This window comes from Mastigoproctus giganteus, chromosome 2, assembly GCF_048544385.1.
Source record: "Mastigoproctus giganteus isolate SK-2022 chromosome 2, ASM4854438v1, whole genome shotgun sequence".
In the NCBI taxonomy this organism is placed as follows: domain Eukaryota; kingdom Metazoa; phylum Arthropoda; class Arachnida; order Uropygi; family Thelyphonidae; genus Mastigoproctus; species Mastigoproctus giganteus.
In genome coordinates, this window is record NC_143576.1 from 190,611,137 (window position 1) to 190,633,876 (window position 22,740).

Consider the following 22,740-nt stretch of genomic DNA (forward strand, 5'->3'; position numbering starts at 1 on the left):
ATTCCTGACGAGCAGCCTTATCTGAGTGAGTAATTTGTTGCACCATGGTAAACCGGTATGGCTACAAGTGTAAACATCTTCGTAACACACGCCAAACGGTCGGTTGTGGAACAGCGGTCTCATGGGACGTACTTTGATTTCACAGCATTGATTTCACAGGACTCTGAACAAACCTCTCCCTCACCTTTTCCATGACAGCATCAGAAACACGTGGGCATCCTGGAGATATGTCATGGCGAACAGAACAACCTGTCTCAACAAAATTCTTTTGCCATGAGTACATTGCAGGTCTACTGGGAGGCTCCTTTCCATATTTGGTGCAAAAATTCCATTGCACCATTGTCGCAGATTTCGTTTCTTCAAACCAAAACACACACTGAGCATGCTCTGCTCCTGTGAAAGTAGCCATTTTTGAAATGCAAGCCGCTGGTGTTCGCGGTGACAGAATTCAGTTCTACGTCAGTAAAACTTGATGTTTTTTGTTACAATGACAGTTCAATAAATTATATGTCCCCTGATGAAGTTGTAAAGTCATTTTTGAATCATCCTGTATATTAAACTCTATATATATTAGACTTCTGCTCAGAGTGTTCTGGTTACCAAAGTTATATTTGTTAATTTTTTAATGTTTAATAAGACAGTAACACTCAAATATTTTCTATCATTTGGGCATCTGCCTTACAGAATATGCTCTCATAATAGTTCCTTATCCTCTAGTCACTTCATTATAAGGTTATTATCACTATATTGTACATAAGACAACAGCTGTACAAAATACTTTTTTATCCAAAAATGAAGATAAATCTTAGGTGCATCAACTGGTTTACCTAATGTCTTTATACCTTACTGACTGCTCTTATACGTATTTTTGTACAATCTTTTTCTGACATAGTGACTAATATTCCTGGGTAACTTAATATTTTAACCTTTGTTTCTGTACTTTTAATATGTCTACTCATTTATCGTGGTTGGGGCATTATAGTTTAGGTTGCTGTTGCACCAGTAAACCGCAACAGCAACAGCAACCTAATGTCTTATGGATCTTGATGCTGTGTCTGTATGGAACATTGTGTTTGGAGAATTCCACGTCTGAAAAATTGGTATCTAAGTTTTCTCACACTCATCCTGTAGAATCTCTAGCACTAACAAATTCTACTTTAATTCAAATACATATGAATTAAACTTTTAGTATTTATATTTTCAATCATCTGGCTAATGATCCTGTACTGTGGATATCAGAAAAAGCTATCATCAAAAATTTACAGACTTCCTGAGATGAACTTTTATGCTTTACCAATGTGATGTCAGGTATTTGCACTTGGCATGTGTATTTTGTGTACACCATCCAGATATTTCTGTTTTGAGGTTTTGCTTGTATTATTATTATTTTTTATTTATTCATTTTTTTTCATAAATGGAAATAAAGGATGCTGAGACTATCTGTCATCTTTGCCAGTTTAAAGTAAGTTTATCACAAAACTTTAATGACAAAATTTAGAGAAAGCAAAAAAAGGTAAAAATGAAAGCCACCTAATAATGGAACTTATGCACCACAAATAAAGACAAAATGAGCATGCCTAAGAAGAATAAAGGTATTAGACTGGGAATTCAGCATTTTCTCAGGAAAACCTATAAGCCAACAGTGGGTGATAGTAGAATGTGGTGTTCTGATAACCACCTCAACTCACCAAACAGGATGGGTTAAGCAGCTGTATTTTCTGACTTCTGAAAATCTGGATATCAGATAATTGTAAGCAAGAGGCAAAGAGGTGATGTATAGACAGCTTCTGGTAAAGTTTCTGATGTCAACCTGTTCTGACATTACTATGCATTGGCTCTGCACTTGTCTCTCATTGATCATCTGTAACTATGACCGAGAAAGAAGGGGGGGGGCTTTTACTAATTTATTGAAGGGTAAGGCAGTGTTTTGGTCATAGTTCTATGTATGGTAATGAAATCAAGATAATAAAACAGAGATCATCTCAGCAAGAATTTGATTTTTTCAATCTTGCAGTGTTTCCTAATCTTTTTCCTGCATCTCCTGTTTTAGATCAGTGACAAAATTATTCAATACTAGAAACTGAGATACCCAGTCAATGCAACCTATTATATGAAAAATATATAATCAAAAGAATTTTTGGGGAAAAGGGGGGATGATTTCTATCACTCTCCCTCCTTCTGAATCTCAAATGATGTTATATAACAATATGACTTTCTCATTAAAATCAAAGCAAAAGAAAAGTATACCAAAATCTGAATAATAATATTCTCTCTCTCTGTGTGTGTGTGTGTGTGTGTGTGTGTGTGTGTGTGTGTGTGTGTGTGTGTGTGTGTGTGTGTGTGTGTGTGTGTGTGTGTGTGTGTGTGTGTGTGTGTGTGTTTCCAACAGTTAAATTAATTTAATACAGCAAAATAATAAAATCTTACTTCTCCTTTCAAGCGTTCAAGTGCATTTCCTGCCTGATCTGAAAAAAAAAAAATAAATAAATACACACAATCCAGTCAAAACACTATGACCACCACCATATTTTAGCAATCAGCCATTCTTTCCTACCTGGTGGCATACTTGTGGTGAGAACCAGAAAATGCGATACTGAAGGTTCGTGGCATGCAGTCCATACAAAATACTTGATCAACAGGTGCAAGGGATGTGATCTGACAGACTTCGATAAAGGGATAATTGTTAAGTACCAGTTGAAAGGTGGCAGTATTATGGAAACTGCAAATTTTGTGGGCTGAGGTGTCCCAAGAGTGGATGGATAGTGGATGCAGCATTTACTGGACAAATGGAGGGCACCCACACATCACTGATGGTCGTGGCAAATGCAGGTTGTCCTACCTAGTGTGAGCTGATAGACAGAAAATGGTGGAACAGTGGACCATGGACTTTAACCAGAGGATGATCAGTAATGTTTCCAAGACTACAACCCAGTGAATCCCCTCTTCCATATAGATCTCATGGTGTAGGCGTCCAGTTGAGATATGCATGCTTACAGCTTAAAGTCTACATCTGAATGACATAATTGAACTACTGATGACTGGGAAAAAAGTTGCCTTTTTTAATGAATCATGTTTCCTGTATTCTGTGGACAATAGGTGGACTCAGTGACAAACTGCAGAGAGGTTCTGGTATGGGGGATGTTTTTCTGGGAATCTCTTGGAACCCTCATACCCTACAGTGCAATCTGCATGCTAAAACTACCTGTCCATTGTGGCTGATCACATATACCCATTTATAGTGATTTTCTTCCCAGATGGCATGTGTTCCAGCAGGATAATGTGTCGTGCCCATTGCCAGTATTGCTCGAGAGTGGTTCGACAAATGCAAAAGTGACTTCCAGTATTACCTTATCCATTGAATTTCCTAGATCTTTGGGATTATGTGGATCAACAAATTTGGTATTTGGATCCTCCACCATAGCTATCTGTGATCTATAGAAAGCAATCCTGGTGACTCGGTACAACACCTCCTGCAGCATTCAGGGGCCTTATAGAGTCCATACTCATAGAGTGGCATTGGTACTAGTTGCAAGAGGAGGACATATCCACTTTTTGCTAGGTGGTCATAATGTTTTGAATGGACAGTGTATACATATATTAAACATTTTATATACAAAGTAAGATCAAAAGTTTCAGGACTAAATTTCATTTCAAAATAATAATATATACACATTGATTTTAGATTAATATTTACAAAAAATAATTACACATTGAATTTTTCAAAATAATGACCTATATTTTTCATTGGTTATATAAATGAAAAAAAAAACCAAAAAAAAACCATTTATTCAGTAAGGTGAATAATGAGGACATCGTGAAACAGTTTAGTGTTTGGAAGGGCATTCAGAAATTACCGTTGCACAATGGTCAAGTGCATTGTCATAGAATAATTTCTAATTTTTTCCTAGCCTACAGATTAGGTCACTTCCTTCTGATTGCATCTCTCAAGTGCTTAATGATTTCCGAGTGCACCATCTTATTAAAATATGACCACTGGTATAAGGGGATGTTTTCCTGGGAATCTCTTGGAACTCTCATACCCTAGACTATATTCATAATGAATTATGCCTTGAAATTAATCTACATTATTAACTTGTTATCTATTAATTTTATTAACTATATTATTTTATTCCTATTTTTCTTTTATTTTCTTTAGCTATTAGTAAAAATTTGTAAACAAGAAGTCTGCAATTGAGAAGACCAAGCACAATAAAATTACTGACAAAGCTGGTTTGATAAAGTTCAAATTAAAAAAAAAAAAATCAACTGCTATTGATTATAATTTGTTGTACAAGAACCCTGCCATGTTTGCAAGCGTCTCATATGTTCCCATACTTTTGCAGACAACATATACTGCATAGACATAAAAGTTAATTGTGTCGAGAAATTGACTGAAAGCAGATGATTCATATGTTCTCCATTTACCTCTGCTTGGATCTTTCCAGTTAAATTTATATAGCTTATCACAGAATTAAATGTAGTATGAAGATACAGAATAATGAAATTATTCATTTTATTTACAAACATGTATTTTTATATTCTTGTTTTAAGTGCTGATATAAAGACTATATAGGTTTATTAATTCCTGTGCTTTAAGTTGTTAGAAGGTAAAGAGTTTCTTAGGACTGGACTGTTGAGCTGCAGCAAAATGGTTAATTATTTAGAAATAAAAAATTTCTTATCCCCATGTGATACCATAGTGGCTTTAGAAATAAATTTGGTAATTGTGGCTTGTTTTTATATTATACATATAATATAAAAAATGAGCACCCATAAAGCAGCCACCCAATTGTGTTAAAAGATGTAGGTGGTAGATGACTTTCATCAATCGGTGAAATACCACCACTTTGCTTATTGGAGGCTTTAAGTGGTGAAACCAATGTTTAGTGTCTAGAGCAAAGTTTCCAGCATCCCCCTCCCCCCATACTTCTCCTTCAACCCATGCACGGTACTAAGTACTATAGGTTTGATACCTTTCGTGTTTGGGGTTTTCATAAAAAAAAAAAAAAAAAAAGATTAGATTTATATCCTCTCATTCACTAGACCAGTGAATGAGAGGACACTTTCAGGTGCATTAAAGGACACATTATGTCAAGGAGCTGGGTATATTCTTGCTATGCATTTGCCATATCTAAAAATTTTATTATGTCATACCCATCTCCCCTTCTACTTTTACTTTATCTACTAAATGCAACATAAATAGTCAAACTAATAAAACAAATTTATCTATGAACAGATCTAAATTTCCCAAAAACCTTATTCATTTCACAAATATACATGGTCTCAGTGCCAATCTCAATGATATCCATTTCCACCTAGAGGCTGCCATGCCCCACTTACTTTTTCTGACAGAATCCCAATTATCAGTTGCTTAATTATTCACTCTACAATTCCTTGTGCATATGGGCCTTGGCCTGGGGGGGGGGGTGTTGCACATCAAAAGTTTCTTCTACAATTCCTTTTGCTTCAAAGGTGGTACTTGTGCATATGTCTGCTTTGATATTCCTTGCAAAAGGCTTACTAATTTTGAATCTCTTCTTTTGATCTTTTGATCTTATAATCTCTCTATCCCATTCTGTAAAATTCATCTGTTGCCTCCATCATCCTCCCAACTGCATTAATCAATTGGAACTCTTTTGCTGCCTTTTTTTGAAACATCACTTACTATAGTCCAATCTTCTAACAGTGAGCTAACTTTCCTTGGCAAATTTAATGTTCAACAAAGAACTGAACCTTGGTGTTTCCTAAAATTCAGTTCTTTCTTCCACTCCTTTCCTCTTGTATATTAATGACTATCTTGCACTGACTAGAAATCCCATCAAGTGTTTTGCTGACGATAGCATTGCATTCCATCTCCTTGTCCGGCACATTCTGTTTATCTGCTTAATATCCACTACCAATTAAATTACTTAAATGCTGATCTTCATGTAATTCCCCAGGGCAAAGATAACTTAGTTAATTTCAATCCTTCTAAAATTCAGTCCTACCTTATGTCTTGCATAAAGGAGCTGGTTTCAGTTTGCTGGTTGCAGAGGAAGCACATCCCATATATTGCTTCCTCTGTATCCAAAAATCTGGGTTTTCTCTTTCGCTATCAGTGTTACTTTTCTTCTAAACAGCTATGTACACAAATCTCGAATGTACAAATCTAAAATCTGCCTTACCATGGAATATTGTTCCCACATCTGGAGTGGTGCCCCCCAAAAGCTCTCTCTCAAACTTCTAGACTCTATTCAAAAGAAGGGTCAAGATAACTAATGATCCATCTCTTAATAAGTCTCCCCATTCACTGTCTCTGTTGTATGCCTTTTCTGCAGATACATCCATGGGTGCTATTCTTCTGACTTCGCATCTATAATTCCAACTTCTCTCTTCCAAACCACTGTGAACACTGCCACAACCAGCCACCCATTTACTAGCCAACTTCAAACTCACAAAACCAACTTTTCTTCTTCCTCGTTTATTATCCCTTAAACTTGTTTTTTTTTTGGAACAACCTTCCTTCACATATATTTCCAGAAAATTACAATCTACAGAAATTCAATTCTAATGTCAACAAGTATCTTCTGTCTTTCAACCTTCTACCTATGCACAGTACTAAGTACTATAGATTCTAATACCTTTTTTATTTTTAGAGTTTCATAAAAATAAAAAGTTCACAACTCCAGCTGGTTTCAGTTTTCTAGTGAAACGGTCCCAACTGGATGAGATGTTTAGGCTTGCAATTACTATGTCCTCACATAGGTCGTTTATTTATCTACCAGAATAAGAGACAATACTATCCACACTTCAAAGTTCATGGTTGAGGTGAGTGGTCCTCCAGGCACCTTAGTTCACAAATTGGTGATAGCTTCTTCTCTGGTGGAGCCTTCTCTCATGACCATTCTTAGTCTTGCATTTTTTGGCATTATAAGAATGGGAAATGGGATGATCTGCACAATTTCTATTCTTCTTTTCCATGGTTGGATTACTGTTCTGAATCTTCTGATGTTAAGGTGTGCTCAGATTGTGTCAGTGAAATTATTATCCTTGAAGGAATGAAATCATTTATTCTATGCTCCATCTATAAATTATTTAAGGGCAAAGGCCTCATGCTACAAGGTAGAATTGACTAACATGTATGTTAGTGCAAAAGCATCATTTTAACGTAGCCATCTACCAAAGTAGTTAAATTAATTAATTAAATTGGCATCGTTTTGGTTATATCTCATATTGTGAATGCCTTCATGAGTTGCCATGGTATTGTACTACCTCGAATAAATAACATTCCACCAGTGGAGAAGACTACTGTTATTTATTCTCAGCGGATACCAAAACGATGCCAATTTAATTAATTAATTTAACTACTTTGGTAGATGGCTACGTTAAAATGATGCTTTTGCACTAACCTACATGTTAGTCATTCTACCTCATAGCATGAGGCCTTTGCCCTTAAATAATTTATAGTCTATATCACTGCACACCAGCAGGCATCTCTCATATTGTGACGTTATACCTCATACCTGGGTTGTCACTATTGAAACACCAGGGTACCTGCCCACCCACCAAAGAGAAGCCAACAAGCTTTGAAACGGTTCCGTCTGGGTGGTGATATCTGCTGAGAATTAATAACAGTAGTCTTCTCCACTGGTGAAGTGTTATTTATTCGAGGTAGTACAATATCATGGCAACTCATTGTGAAGGCATTCACAATATGAGATATAACCTAAATGATGCCAATTTAATTAATTAATTTAACTACTTTGGTAGATGGCTACATTAAAATGATGCTTTTGCACTAACCTACATGCTATGCTCCATCTTAAAATCTCATCCTTTATCTAAACCTTTGTTTCAAATAAACAGAGGCAAGTAAGGCTCCCGCAGTTGATGGCACATACCGGTAGTTTTGAGAGAGACTGCCAGGCAATGTACTGAACCACTCTGAGGTTAATCATAATGGCATCTTTGGACTTGGGTGGGGGGGAATTCCTTTCGATTGGAGAAGTGCCAACGTATCACCAATACATAAAGGCAGTTCTAAAGAGTGAATTTGGTAAAAACAGCACAGTTAGTCTGATTTCAGTGGTAGGAAAAATCTTAGAGGCAATGACTAAGAGTGCAATCCAGGAACATTTACGGGAAAATTAGGCTAGATTAGCAGGCTATTTTGACACAATTATTGATGACCTGGATGTAGGGAACAATTTTGACATAGTTTATTTTGATTTTAGCAAAGCATTTGACTCAGTCCCTCATGAGAGGTAACTGTATAAGCCGGAACAAGTTGGGATCAGTAGTAAGATTCTAAGATAGTTGCTGGGTGACTGCAGAGCAGAAAGTTCTGATTAATAGATATTCTTCAGATTGGTGTAACGTCAGGAGTGGGGCCCTCAAGAATTGGTTCTTGGACCACTGTTGTTTCTAATTTTCATAAATTATATCGATGAAGGGATAGAAGGCATGATGTCAAAATTTGCAGACAACATAAAAATTGGTAGAGTTGTTAATGCCCAGTGTCAAGCAGGGCTCGTTCACCATGACTTGAAGAGACTTCAAAGGTGGTCCAGAGAAGTAGCAGCTATGTTTTAATGATGTTAAATGCAAGGTATTACACTTGGAGAATAGCAACCACCAAATAAATTATACACTTGGTAGGAATGAAAAACAGTGAAGGAGTTAAGGGATCTGGAAGTTACGATATGGGCAGATATGAAGTTTTCTGAACAGTCAACCAGGAAAGCCCATGGTGTCTTATCAATAATTTATCAAACATTATCCTGTACAGTTATGGAAGTCATAGGGCCACTGTATGAGACAATTGTAAGACCACATTTGAAATACTGTGTTCAAGTATAGAGACCTCATTTGAAAAAAGACATTGAGCATCTTGAATGGGTCCAAAGATGGCCAACTCAAATGGCAAGATCGGCAAAAGGATGATGGTATGAGGAAAGACTCTGATTATGTGGGCTACAGAAGCAATCAGGCACCTAAGAAGTGACCTGATTGAGGTTTACAAGGCTCTTAGAAGGAATTAAAGTTTACAGGCTATAAGTAAAATGAATGACGGTGAAATTTTCACTGTTATAAAGAATTCCAGAACTAGGGGCCATAAATTCAAATTACAGGAGTTGAGGTTTAGATTAGATTTCAGGATGTTTTCTTTTAGCTAGCGAGTCATTGATTGCTGGAACAAGTTCACAAGTTCCCCATCCAGGTAGTTGAGGCTGACAGGTTGAATAAATTCAAAGGTCAACTGGACAGTTAACTGTGTGAGGAGGGAAGCATATAATTTGTACTGTACTATATGGCAAATACTATTACTACTATTAATAAATGTACTAAGGCTTTTAGATAAGAATGTTTCATATCACAATTGGCTAGAGGCAGATACATTTTCTGCCTTTACTAAAGTCAATGACAATTATAAAGCAGTTATTAATCAATTCACACTAGCTTTTGAACTGGCTAAGAGTAGAAAACTAGTTTCTTCTCCAAATGGTAGTATTAGTAGTAATTGCCATGTGATGCAAGAAAGCAAGTGTATCAGCTTATGCAGTATCAGCCAAAAAAAAAAAAAAAAACATTTACACAACAGTTCCTTCTAAGTGTTCGTCCAGTTCCTCCTTAAATTTATTTCACCTCTCAACTTCCACAATGACAAATGGAAGTTTGTTTCAGCAATTAACCACCTGCTAGCTAAACGAAAATTTCTGCACATTTATTCTACAAATGTCTTTCCTCAATTTGAATTTATGCCCCCTTAGATTCATAATTTGAATAAGTGGAAGAACCCCATCAGAATTCAGCGTGCTCAACCCATTCAAGGCCTTATACACCTCTATCAGATCACCTTGCAGCCTGGTCTGCAGCCGCTGCAATTTGCAGAACTTAAGCCTCTCTTGGTAAGAGGATCCCTTCATTCCCCTCACCAATCTTGTTGCCCTTCTCTGTACACGCTCAAGCAAATCTACATCCTTCCTAAAATGAGGCCTCCAGACCTGTACGCAGTACAGGTGTGGCCTGACCATTGCCTTATACAGAGGGACAATCACCTCCTTTTCCCTGCTAGCAAAATTCCTGTATATCATTGACAAAACCCCATGACCTGTACAGGCAGCCTGTCTGCATTGCTCAGAAAACTTCATATCTGACTGCACAATTACTATTAGTTTTTTTTTCATTTTCTACCACCTTAAGTGTAGTAGAGTATGTGTAGTAAGGTATGTTCCTCTGGGGGACACTTCTACCCATATGCAGTACTTTGCATTTGTCAATGTTAAACTTCAGTTGCCACTTCTCAGCCCATCTTCCCAAATTTTTTAGACCCTGTTGCAGTAGCACACTGCCATTACTGTCATTAACAACCCTGCCAACCTTTGTATCATCTGCAAACTTCGGCACTAAGCCTGATATACCTTCACCAATATCATTGATAAATATACAAAACAACAGTGGACCCAACACCGAACCCTGTGGGACTCCACTAATAACATTAGTCCACGAAGAGCAGCACCCACTGATTACCACCTTCTGTCTTCTCCCACTCAATCATCCTTTTATACATTGTAGCAACTTACCCTTAATACCATTCTGCTCCAATTTGTACAATAGTCTTCCATGCGCAACAGTATCAAAAGCTTTCCTGAAATCCAAATATATGATATCAAAATTATTTTTTGCATCCAGTTCCTTTGTAACCACATCATAATATCCTATCAAATTTGTCAGACAAGACTTTCCCTTAACAAACCCATGCTGTGTCTGAATTATTGCTGCAGTCTTGTCTGGATGATCCTGCAATGCATCTTTAACCAGTGACTCCATTATTTTACATGGAACAGAAGTTAAACTAACTGGTCTGTAATTACTCGTGTCACCCTTCGATCCCCCTTTGTGAATTGGGGATACATTTGCACATCTCCAGTCCGTGGGGACCTCCCCTGAGTCCAAGGATGCTCTCATAATTATGGCTAAGGGTTTGCTTACTTCCTTTCCCACCTCCTTTAATATAACTGGATAGATCCCATCGATCCCAGGTGCCTTTCTTTTGATTAACTTCAACATTTTCTCCTCCACTTTGCTCTCAGTTATTACAAAATCATTATTACAAAATCAAAATCATCCTGCTACAATTTGATAACTTTCTGGCATTTTAAATCCTAAATAACTCCTCTTGTGTGAATGTATATGCAAAATACTCATTCAGTTTGTTTGCTATCTGAGCAGGATCATCAACAGTCGAACCATCAACATCAAGTGGACCAATCAGATTCATCCCCTCCCTTTTAGAGTTTATATAAGTAAAGAAATCCTTGCTGTTTTTCTTAGCATCCTTTGCCAAAGTTTTCTCGTAATCGGCCTTCGCCTGCCTAACCTCCTTTGTGACTTGATTACAGACTAGCCATAGGTTATATTATACCTGCCATAGGCTTCTGTGTCACCTGATAATTTATATGCATTCCATGCATTTTTCTTCTCTGCCATGAGTCTCATCATTTCATTTGACAACCATTTAGACCTAAACCTTGAACAATATTTCTTAATAGATATGAAACTTTTAGTAGTTTCCACGATTAATTCCTTGAATGCTTCCCACTTAGAATTTGCTGTTGGTAACATCATCAGTTGATCCCACTGTACAGAATTTAAAAACTGTCTGAGACCACTGTAGTCACCTTTACAGAAGCAAAAACCCTTTTCTTTACCCCTGATGGTAATTATATCTTTAAGTAAAACCCACATCAGTACACTGTGATCACTGCCACCTAGTGGTTCCTTTATCTGCAAATTCTTAATACACGAATGATCACTGCTGATAACCAGATCAAAAGTATTACCCTCTCTTGTTCCCTCTCAAACATGCTGCTGCAGAAAACAATCATCCAATAAATCCACAATATCTTACTAGTGCGCGAGTGACCAATCCACAAGTTCCAGTCAATATCTAGGAAGTTAAAATCCCCCATTATGAGACAATCTGATTTACTAGCCCACTCTATTTCTCTGTACAATTGTTCATTGCACTCATTCGAGTCAATAGGCCTATAACACATTCCTACTCTTATTTTTGCTTTTGCACTGCTTATGTCACACCAAACTGAAAAACAGTGCACTGTTCATCTATATCAACTGGATGCACTCTTTTCTTTTCATTTGATGTTTTTCTTAATTAACAGCATAACACCTCCTCCCTTCCTATCCTGTCTATCCTTTCTGTACACATTGTACTCCCCAAATTCAAATTCTGCATTCCTAATATCTGTGTAACACCACTTCTCTGATATCCCAACAATATCCGCCTTTGATGTCTTGACCAACACTTCAAATTCATCAAATTTATTTACTATACTTCTAGCATTGATATACATGCAAGTATACATGCACCTATTCTTATTCTTAGTTACCCTACCACATCCCATAAACCCATCTCTTTTACGATAACTGGCATTAGCCCCTGAAACCTTCAACACCCTTCACTCCAGGCCGCTGTTTATTGTAATGGAAGTAGTGCAAGAATCACCTTCACCTCTGCCTGCGGCTACTTTTAAACTTTTAGTCTGTGAATCCCCCCAAGCTATCAGTTTTCTGATCCACCTAACACTGCCTTGATAGCATCAGCAAATATTCTTGCACCCTTTCTATTGAAGTGTATCCCATCCCTGTAGAAGCAGTCTCTCCTGTTAACAAGCACAGACCATGCTGAAAAAAATTCTACCCCTTGAGCCTTGCACATTCCCTCCAGGGCCAAATTGACAAGGATCTCATAATGTACTACCTCCTATCATGTCTGGGCAGAATTACCGACACTTTCAAATTTAACCCTAACTCGTGACTTTTTTTTTTGCAACATTGACCTGTACTTGTTAAGAAAATCTGTAGATATCCTGCTCTTAATGTCGTTGGTGCCAACGTGTACAACAATATCACCCTTTGTGCCCTTAAAAGATGATATATGCTTCACAACGTCATCAACTTTTGCTCCTGGCAGGCATTCCCTGGTCCTATTCCATCTCTCCTTTTTACACAATATATTCCCCATCTCCCTGACAATAGAGTCACCAACAATAATTAGTTTCTTTGGGACCAGTTCATTCTGCCTTGGAGATTGCCGCTGTGTTGCCTGATGCCCAGGAGGGAGCTCTGGCATTGAGTTGAGCAGTTGAGAGCTTGACAGGCCCCTCATATTAATTTCTTCGAGGGCATCTGCCCTACACCTCAAGCTCTCGTGGACACCCATTAGAACGCTGAGTTGATGCCTAATTTCTAGACACTCTCTGTACCTGGCACACACAAAGACATCCTCCTTGGCTAGATCATGTTCTGTTCCAGAGAGTTTGACAAACATTTCACAAGTTGCACATTTTTTTAGGCTGTGATGCTTTGGAGAATCACCCGCCCCCTCAGTTCTCCCCCGAGTCACAGCATTCCTGCCACTTTGTGCCCGTTGCTTTTCTGCTCTAGTCTGGGGCATGATATTTTAAATGAATAGGATCAATAAATTTAATTAATTAATTGTCAATACTACACTATCTAATAGAATCCTAAATGCAGTGATGCGTATAATGCTATATGTTTTTACGTTAGAGCTACCTAGTTACCACAATTAAAAATTTGAATTCCCTACCACTCTCTATACAAAAACAATGGCTGCAAGATTCGAACGAAACAACGGTTTTATGTATATTGAGTAGTAATTTAAAAAAACTCTTATCTAAATTCAAAATAAAAATAACCTGCGTAACTAGAACTATAAGGCTACTTATAAAGTACAATATAAAATAAAATGGCAAACACATCACTTTTTCAGAGCCTGTAATTCACAGCTGTAATTTTTAATTTGGTAATCGAGCATTCTGCTCTCTTGCCAAAGTTACTGGCCACAACTTTCATCCATATCTACTCCCACCTCACTCAAAATCTGCTGATTTTATTCCATCTTCACCTAAAGATAAAGTTGACTTACTAGCATCCTACTTTTCTTCTAACTCTTGTATTGATGATCTTGGTAAACCATATCCCATAATTCTCAGTACACCTCACTCGATGCTTCCTTGTCCTCCATAAAAAGGATATCAGAAGAATTCTGAATAATCTTGATATCAAGAAAGCTCGAACCTGGTAGCATTTCTCCACTTATTCTCAAAATTTGCACTCCCAAGTTTGTTCCTGTTCTGTGTTGTCATTTTACACTTTCTTATGTCACTGGTGTGTGTGGTATGGGTGTTTATTGGCGCATTAGCTGCTATGGCTATAGTGCGCCTATTCATAGGAATAATATAAAATAATCCAGTTTAAATTAGTTTCAGTTCTGAAGCCTATTTATAAAAGATGATACACTCCAATTTGTTTTAAAAAGCAGAAAAGCTCGTTAACATTTGCGTCCTCTCCAATGATATGATATAATGTCAATGGTTCTCGACGATTAGCCAGATTTTGAAGTATTGCAGCTCGATGTTGTTGATACTGTGGACAGTCAATCAGAATGTGTTTGACTGTTAGATATTCTAAGCAGTGTGGACACTGAGGAGGATCATCGCCCATTAGTAGATGGAGGTGAGTCAGATGGGTGTGTCCTATTCTCATTCGTGTGAGTACCACTTCTTCCAGCCGCACACTGTCTGATTGCTGGAGTGCCAGAACTTTGGGTATTGTTTGTTATTCGTTTGGTTATGCCATAATTCTGTCCACTGTGCATGGCATGCTGCTTGAATTAAGATATTATAATCGGGCGCTGGAATAGGGATAGAAGTTAGGTCTGAACTTGGACTTTTGGCAGATATATCAGCCACTTCATTCCCTTTTATGCCTGAATGTGCTGGAATCCAGCAAAACTTCACTAGTTGTTGACGATGATAAATCTGCAATAACAAACTCCTGATTTTCATTACAATATGGTGATTGTTTTGAGATGTATTCTGCATTGCTTTAATTGAGCTGAGAGAGTCAGTATAAACTATATATTTTGCAGATGGATGTAGAGTCAAATTTTCTAGAGCTAACTGTATTGCATACAGTTCTGCTGAAAAGTTGCTATACTCAGGTGGAAGAGAAGCTGATACAATAGCAGAGGGAAACACTGCTGCTGCTCCAACAGTTGACAGAGATTTGGAACCATCCGTATATATTGGCAAGAAGTCAGCATAGGTTTGAATATGGTTAGCATGGAGCTGTTGCACAGTCACTGCCGGTAGGCAATTCTTTCCCCATTGAAGAAAATAGGTATCAGAGGTCAGTTGAGGAAAGGTGGTCCATGGTGGATGAGAGTAATTCTTTATCTGTTGCCTATTGTGGAGAGGAACATTCCAGTTCTGTGATATTTCAAGGAGCCGTAGGCCAGCTGGTTGGATTTTACTTTGTTTATTTCTATAGAGATTAACTAGTGGTTGATTAAAAAGGTATGGCTGAATAGGATGCGAAAGGCAAGTCTGTATTTTGGCTGCATATTTAAGTAGTAACATTTTTCTACGAAGATGCAAAGGGGGCTCATTAGCTTCAATGTATAGACTCTGAGTTAGAGATGTCCTGTATGCACCAATTGCAATCCGTAGTGCATTATGTTGAATAGGATCCAGCCAGCGTAGCACACTCCTTCGGGCAGAATCATAAACTGGAGCACCATAATCTAAACAGGATCTAATCAGTGCTCTATATAAGAGCAGCAAAGTTGTACGATCTGCTCCCCAAGAGAGGGCAGATAAAGCTCTTAGCATGTTGATCTTTTTAAGACAGGCAGTACGTATTAATTTAACATGCTCAAAGAAGTTGAGGAATTTCATATTGCTGGCAATCGGAATGGTGGAATTTTAAATATGAAGTTCAGGATCTGCATGCAATTTGCGTTGCCAGCAAAAGTGGATCGCAACTGTTTTCTGTTGGGAAAGACGATATCCATTGAGCTCAGCCATTTTTGAACTTTATTGAGGGACATCTGCAATTGCCTTTCGATAGATCTCATGTTCTGAGAATGGCAAGAAATAGCGAGATCGTCAGCGTAAAGGTAAGCCTTTACAGTATTTGGGAGTATTTTTGTAATGGAATAAATTTTAAGGGCAAACAAGGTTGCACTCAAAACTGATCCTTGCGGTACTCCTTCTTCCTGCGAGAATGTAGCAGAAAGGGAATTTTGATATCTCACCTGGAAAGATCGGCTCTTGAGGAAGTTCCTAATAAATATGGGTAGGTTGCCTCATAGACCAAGATTATATAGGTCACTGAGAATGCCATACCGCCAGGTAGTATCAAATGCCTTCTCTATATCAATGGAGACCATGACAAGGTGTTTGTTTTTCTTGTTTTTCACAAAGGCATTGCGAATTTCAGATTCCGCCTTGATCATCAGATCTAAATAATACAAAGGTCTTTGAGATAACAGAGGAGGAGAAAAAGCAGTATGTACTGGAACTTAAGAACAAGTTTGAGCTTCTGCAGACTGCTCAGGACCAAGATATCGACGAGGAATATTACAACTTTCTGAAAGTGATAAAGCCCAAGAAACCTATAGGGAAACAGAAATTCAAAGAAGAAAAAATTAGTCAAGAAACACTTGTCATGATGAACCGAAGACGACAAATGAAGAGCAAGAAAAACACTGACAGGGAGAAAATTGAGTATACTGAGTTATGCAAAGCCATTAGAATGAGACTCAGAGAGGACATAAGAAAATTTAACACAAGAAAAGTGGAACAAGCATTAAGGGAAAACAAAGGATTTAAATCAGCAGCCATGAGCAGTAATACAGAAAGACAAATGATACTGAAACTGAAGAATAGTGATGGTGTACTTATAAACAGCAGAGAAGGCATAATTCAAATAGCAGAAGACTACTATAGAGATTTATATAAGGAGCGAGGGAATGATACCAGCAGTGGGGAAGATGGATTGCAAAGTAGCAACACATACAACATACCCGATATTCTTCCTGATGAGGTAGAACATGCATTGAAGAAAATGAAGAATCGGAAAGCCCCGGGGGAAGATGAAGTTACTGTAGAGTCGTTAAAATTGGGAGGAAGAGACATAACACAAAAACTGGCAAGGCTCTTCAAAAAGTGCATTAGAAAAGGTGTGATGCCTAAGCAGTGGAATAATGCAATCATAGTTTTGCTGCATAAGAAAGGAGATAAATCAGAAATTGGAAATTATAGACCAATTAGCTTGTTATCCCACATCTACAAGTTGTTCACAAGGGTCATTACTAACAGATTAGAAAGAATACTTGATGAGAATCAACCGAAAGAGCAAGCTGGCTTTAGGACAGGATTCTTAACTATGGATCACCTTCACGTAATATCACAGCTAATGGAGAAAGCAAATGAATATAAAACACCATTATGCCTGGCATTTGTGGATTATGAAAAGGCATTTGACTCCATACAGCATAAGGCAATGTTTCGGGCACTGGAAAGACAAGGCATAGATACCCCATATATTATGATTTTGAAGAAAATATATGAGAGTGCTACCTCCTTTATTAGACTAGACAAAGACAGTAGCAAATTTAAAATCGAGAAAGGAGTTCGACAAGGAGACACAATATCTCTGAAGCTGTTTACTGCTGCCTTTGAGGAAGCTTTCAGAAGATTAGACTGGTCGCAGAAAGGAGTCAATGTGAACGGAGAGTACCTAAACCATTTACGATTTGCAGATGACATTGTGGTTATAAGCCACGATCCCAAAGAATTAGAGGAAAATCTTAATCAGTTATGCACAGTTAGTAAGGATTTTGGACTAAAGATGAATATGGCTAAAACAAAAGTAATGATGAACAAGTATGCCACAGAAAGGGAAATAATGATTGAAGGAGCAGTAATTGAAAAGGTGGAGTCATATACTTATCTGGGACAAGTTATTAGCTGTAATAATGATAAATGGCTGGAAGTCAAGAGAAGAATAAATTTTGGATGGATAGCATTCAGGAAATATAGTTACATACTGAAGAGCAATATCCCAGTTTGTCTGAAACGTAAAATAATGAATCAATGTATACTCCCCACCATGACTTATGGAAGTGAAACTTGGGCACTCACCAAAAGAATGGAAGAGAAGCTGAGAACTACACAGCGAAGAATGGAACGAATTATATTGGGAATCAGACTGTTAGATAAAAAGAGAAACACATGGATTAGGCAGCAAACTCAAGTAAAGGACATTCTTATCAAAACTAAAGAACTAAAATGGTCTTGGGCAGGACACATAGCTCGAAGACGTGATCACAGATGGACTAAGAAAATAACAGAATGGTACCCAAGAGGAGCTAGAAGAAAACCTGGAAGACAAAGGCGGAGATAGATAGATGAAATTCATGAGTAGTAAATGGATGGCCAGTGCTCAAAACAGAAGGAACTGGAAAGTTGCTGGAGAGGCCTTCATCCTGCAGTGGATTGAAAATGGCTGATGATGATGATGATGATGATCATCATCATCAGATCTAGGGATGACCTGTTTTTGCAAAAGCCATGTTGACAATTACTCAGTAGATGTTGAGTTTCAATGATCCAAGTGAGTCGACTATGGATCATTTTTTCAAGAATTTTACCAAGGCAACTTGACAGAGATATTGGTCTGTAACTATTAGAACTGGATGGATCTTTTCCAGGTTTCAAAAACACCAAAACTGTAGCATGGTGCCAAGAGGTTGGATAAATATTTTCCAGGAAGATCAGGTTAAAAAAAGATTAGAAGCAGTTGTAAGTTTTTCTCATCGAGATGCTGCAGCATGACATAATATATGCCATCTGGCCCAGAGGCACTGTTTCGTGTTGTTCTGATGGCCTGTAAAAGTTCACAATATTGCAGAGGCTGATTATATGGAAGTGACAGTGAGGTTCGAAAGTTGATAGGTCTCTGTTCGGTGGCAGTCTTAATTTTCTGGAATTTTGGAGTGTAGTTTGATGCAGCCGATATTTGAGTAAAGGTTTTGCCCAAAGCATTGGCTATATCTAGAGGAGCAGAGAGTTCTTGCCCATTGCAGGAGAGAATTGGGGAAGGAAGAGCTGGAAACTTCCCAGAAAGCTGCCTAATTTTTTTCCATATTAGTCTGGAGTCAGTGTTCCTATTGATAGTTGATGCGAACCTAGTCCAAGAATCTTTCTTGGCCTGCTTTTGAATGTAACGCGCCTTTGCCCTTAGTTTCTCCAACCACAGCTAATCTAATTAGCTGTGGTTGGAGATCGACGGAATAAATTAAATGCTTTATTTTTTTCCTTCTTTGCTTTTGTGCAGTCTTCGTTCCACCAGTAGTTGAAATGCCGTCGGGACGGGGGATTTGATAATGGAGTTGAGTACTTAGTTGCAACTAAAAGGCGGGATGCAATATAATCAGCAACTTCATCTATGGGCTAGTTGAATAGTTTTTTTTGTCAAGAGTGATTGCTGACTGAAATTTGGCCCAATTGGCTTTAGAGAATTTCCATTTCCTGCAAGGCTGTTGTAATTGTCGTTGTGTAGTCAACAGATTACAAACAATTGGAAAATGATCACTGCCCATGGGATCATCCAGGCAAAGAAGTCTGTCCATTGGGTAACTGTATATGGGTGTGCAAGCCACTGTTAAGAAGAGTAAGGTTTTCTTTTCCCAGTAAAGTTTCAATCAGTCGGCCGCGTCTGTCTAATTTAGATGAACCCCATAAAGGGTGGTGGCCATTGAAATCCCCTAACAGGCAGATAGGGGAGGGTAGTTGTAATAAAAGTTCTTTAAGATCATTATAAGAGTAAGCATGATTTGGTGGGAGATAAATTGAGACTAGAGTTAATGCAGTCTGAGTAATCAGACGCACAGCGACAGCTTCGATTTCGGTTTGGAGAGTGATCTGCCTAGCTGGAATCCTTGTACTAATTAAAATAGCTACACCACTACGAGCAGAATCGGATGTATTCCGATCTCGCCTATAGACCGAATAGTTTTTTATGGAAATGGAAATTTGAGCAGTTAAATAGGTTTCTTGCAGGCAGAAACCAACTGGAGAGTAGCGATTAATTAAGTAACGGATGTCGTCAATGTTTCCACGAAAGCCTCTGCAATTCCATTGCAAGATGTTAGACATTACTTGAATTTAGAAAAAGAAGCTGTACCTGACGTGGCTGTCTTATGGCGTTCTGGCTTTGGTTTGTCTCTTTTTGGAAAGGAAGGGCGACCAGTGTCCATCTCTTCTTCTGCAAATATTTCCAGAACTGGATCTTCCTGTTTGGATGGGTACACTGCCTCCATCGATGTGTCCCGAATAATCTTTTTTGAAGTCGAACTATCATTATTTGTAGTAGTGGCATTCACTGGCGGAGAATGAGATTTTGCTGGTATTGTGAGAGGCGTATTATTTGCTTGGTCTGAGTGCTTAACAGCACTGGACTGTTGCTGAGAGAGGACAGCCCGAGCCCAGTCAGAGATGGAAGTGTTTGAAGGAACGGTAACGTCGGTTTGTGTGGCAATGGTTTGATATTTTTTTGCAATTTTGGCATAGGTATGGTTAGGTATACTGGGTGCAATTAATTTTCTTGCCTCCTGATAACTAACTCTGTTTTCAACTTTATATTTCACAATTTTTTTCTCTGTTTTCCACCTCTCACATATCTTAGAGTAGGCCGGATGGTTGCCTTTGCAGTTGGGACAGATCATTTCTTTCACCGAACAATCACTTTGAATGTGATCAGAGGATCCACAGTTGGGACAAACTGGGTTGCTCCTGCATGTCGTTTGAGAGTGGCCATACTTTTGGCATTTATAACATCTCAACGAATTGGGTATGAAAGGACGAGTGCGGCAAAGTAGATATCCAGCTTTTACTGATGAGGGGAGGCTTGGACTGTTAAAGGTGAGAATGATATTTCTGGTAGGTGTGAGAATATTGTCTTTTTTTATCATAATTCTTTTTACAGTAATTACATTTTGTTCCTGAAGCTCTTCTTTAATTTCTTCCTCTGTCACATTCACCAGGTCCCAACTAGATATTACACGCTTTGATGTATTTAGGGTTGCATGTGGAGTTACTTTCACTGGAATACCAGTGAAAGTTGTCTTTTTTAGTAATTTTTCAGAGTGTCTGCCATTTATAGTTTCAATAAGTAAGTCCCCTGATTGCAGTCTCTTAACCGTCTTGGGAGACCCTGCAATACTTTCCAGGTGTTTTTGGATTAGAAAAGGGGATAGCTTACTGAGAGGCTGGTCAGATAGTGAGTGCATAATTAAGAATGCAGGTAAGTCTGTCGCCGAGGGATTGGTTTTCAACCTCTTTGCTTGCGACGAATCATGGTTATTTTCTGTGTTTGGCTGACAGCTCGACGGCTCTAAAGTTGGAAACATACTTTGTTCCATGTTGGCTCCTCTTAGCCCCTGGCAGATGAACTTTTCTGCCAAGGTTACAGGCTCTGCCACGGGTTCGCTTGGTCACAGCAGTGCCTGGTGTGACCAAGCGAAAAGTAGTAAGTGGTTAGTAGTAAACTGGAAAAAATAAAGAAAGGTGCCTTTCCTTTCTTGCTCTGTACAAGTGTTTTTGTAACAAGAGCTGTTTTTAAATGAATAAATTTATTAACGTCAAGAACCTAAAATAACTATAAATCACTTTTGGGAAATCGCAGTAATAGCACAGAGAAATCGCTCAGTCACAATCGCTTGGCACCCGGGGCCATGTCACTGGTGTTTTTCCTTCTGCTTCTAAAATTGCTAATATCCAGCCAGTTCCTAAAATGGGTGACAAATCCCTCCCATCCAGTTATCATCCGAATGCACTTACTTACTTCTACTCTTTCCAAAGCAATAGAGAAATCCATTAACTGCCACCTCCTGAACTTTCTCAAAATCGTCCATCTGATGAACGATTGCCAATATGGATTCTGCCAGTGTCAATCCACTGGTGAGATACTGATTTATATTAATTCTGTGGAACAATCTGATAAAAATTAAGCAATTGCTCTTGAGATTTCTAAGGCTTTTGATCATGTTTGGCATAAAGGTCTTTTACATGAGCTCCCATTTTATGGATTGCTAACTGTTTATTTTTTTTTTTGCAATTGGGTGTCCAATTTTCTCTCTGAGTGCTTTCTGTGGATGATGGCAGATGGCTCTCTATCCACTAACCTCAACAAATGCTTGTGTTCCCCAAGGTTTAGTTCTTTCTCCTACTCTTTTCCTCTTCTATATTAATGGCTTCTTCCACTGACTGGAAATCCTATCCATAGTTTGGCTGATAGCAAATTACATTCCACCTTCCAGTTTGAGAAACCCTGCCCTGAATAAACACCTTCAACTTCTTGAATATTCATTGCCAATTTCTTAAATGCTGATCTCCAGGTAATCCTCCAATGGGGGCAAAGATTTAGTTAATTTCCTGTCTTATGTCTCAGTCCAGTCTTATATCTCACAAAAATGTTTCTACTGCTGTTATGGTTATCTTCAATGACACTCATATTTCTAGACAAGATCGCATACAGTATCTCTATTAGGGATTACTCTAATTTCTAATCTCTCTCTCTTTTGCCATAACACACCATAAATATTGCTTCCTAATCATCTAAAAATTGGGATTTTTTTTTTTTTTTTTGCTGTTGGTACTTCTTTTCTTCTGAACAACTATTCACTCTGTACAAATCTCAAATTCACCCTACCATGAAATATCATTCCCATATGTGGGATTGTACCCACAAAACCTCTCTTGGGCTCTATTCAAAGGGGACAGTCAGGGTAACAACCCATCTCCTACAAAGGCTCTGCACTCTGTTTTTCTACAGATACTTCTGTGGGCACTGTTCTTATGAATTGGCATC

General features: G+C 38.2%; 1 protein-coding gene across 1 annotated transcript in view; it reads right to left on the reverse strand.

Annotated features, from left to right (window-relative positions):
• The window catches only part of unc79 (UNC-79 domain-containing protein), a 1,082,710-nt gene that overhangs the window by 790,150 nt on the left and 269,820 nt on the right, over positions 1 to 22,740 (reverse strand). Inside the window, exon 15 of the mRNA XM_090389680.1 lies at positions 2,428 to 2,465. Within this exon, the coding sequence (XP_090245806.1) occupies positions 2,428 to 2,465 (38 nt within the window). The remainder of the gene's footprint in view (positions 1 to 2,427; positions 2,466 to 22,740) is intronic.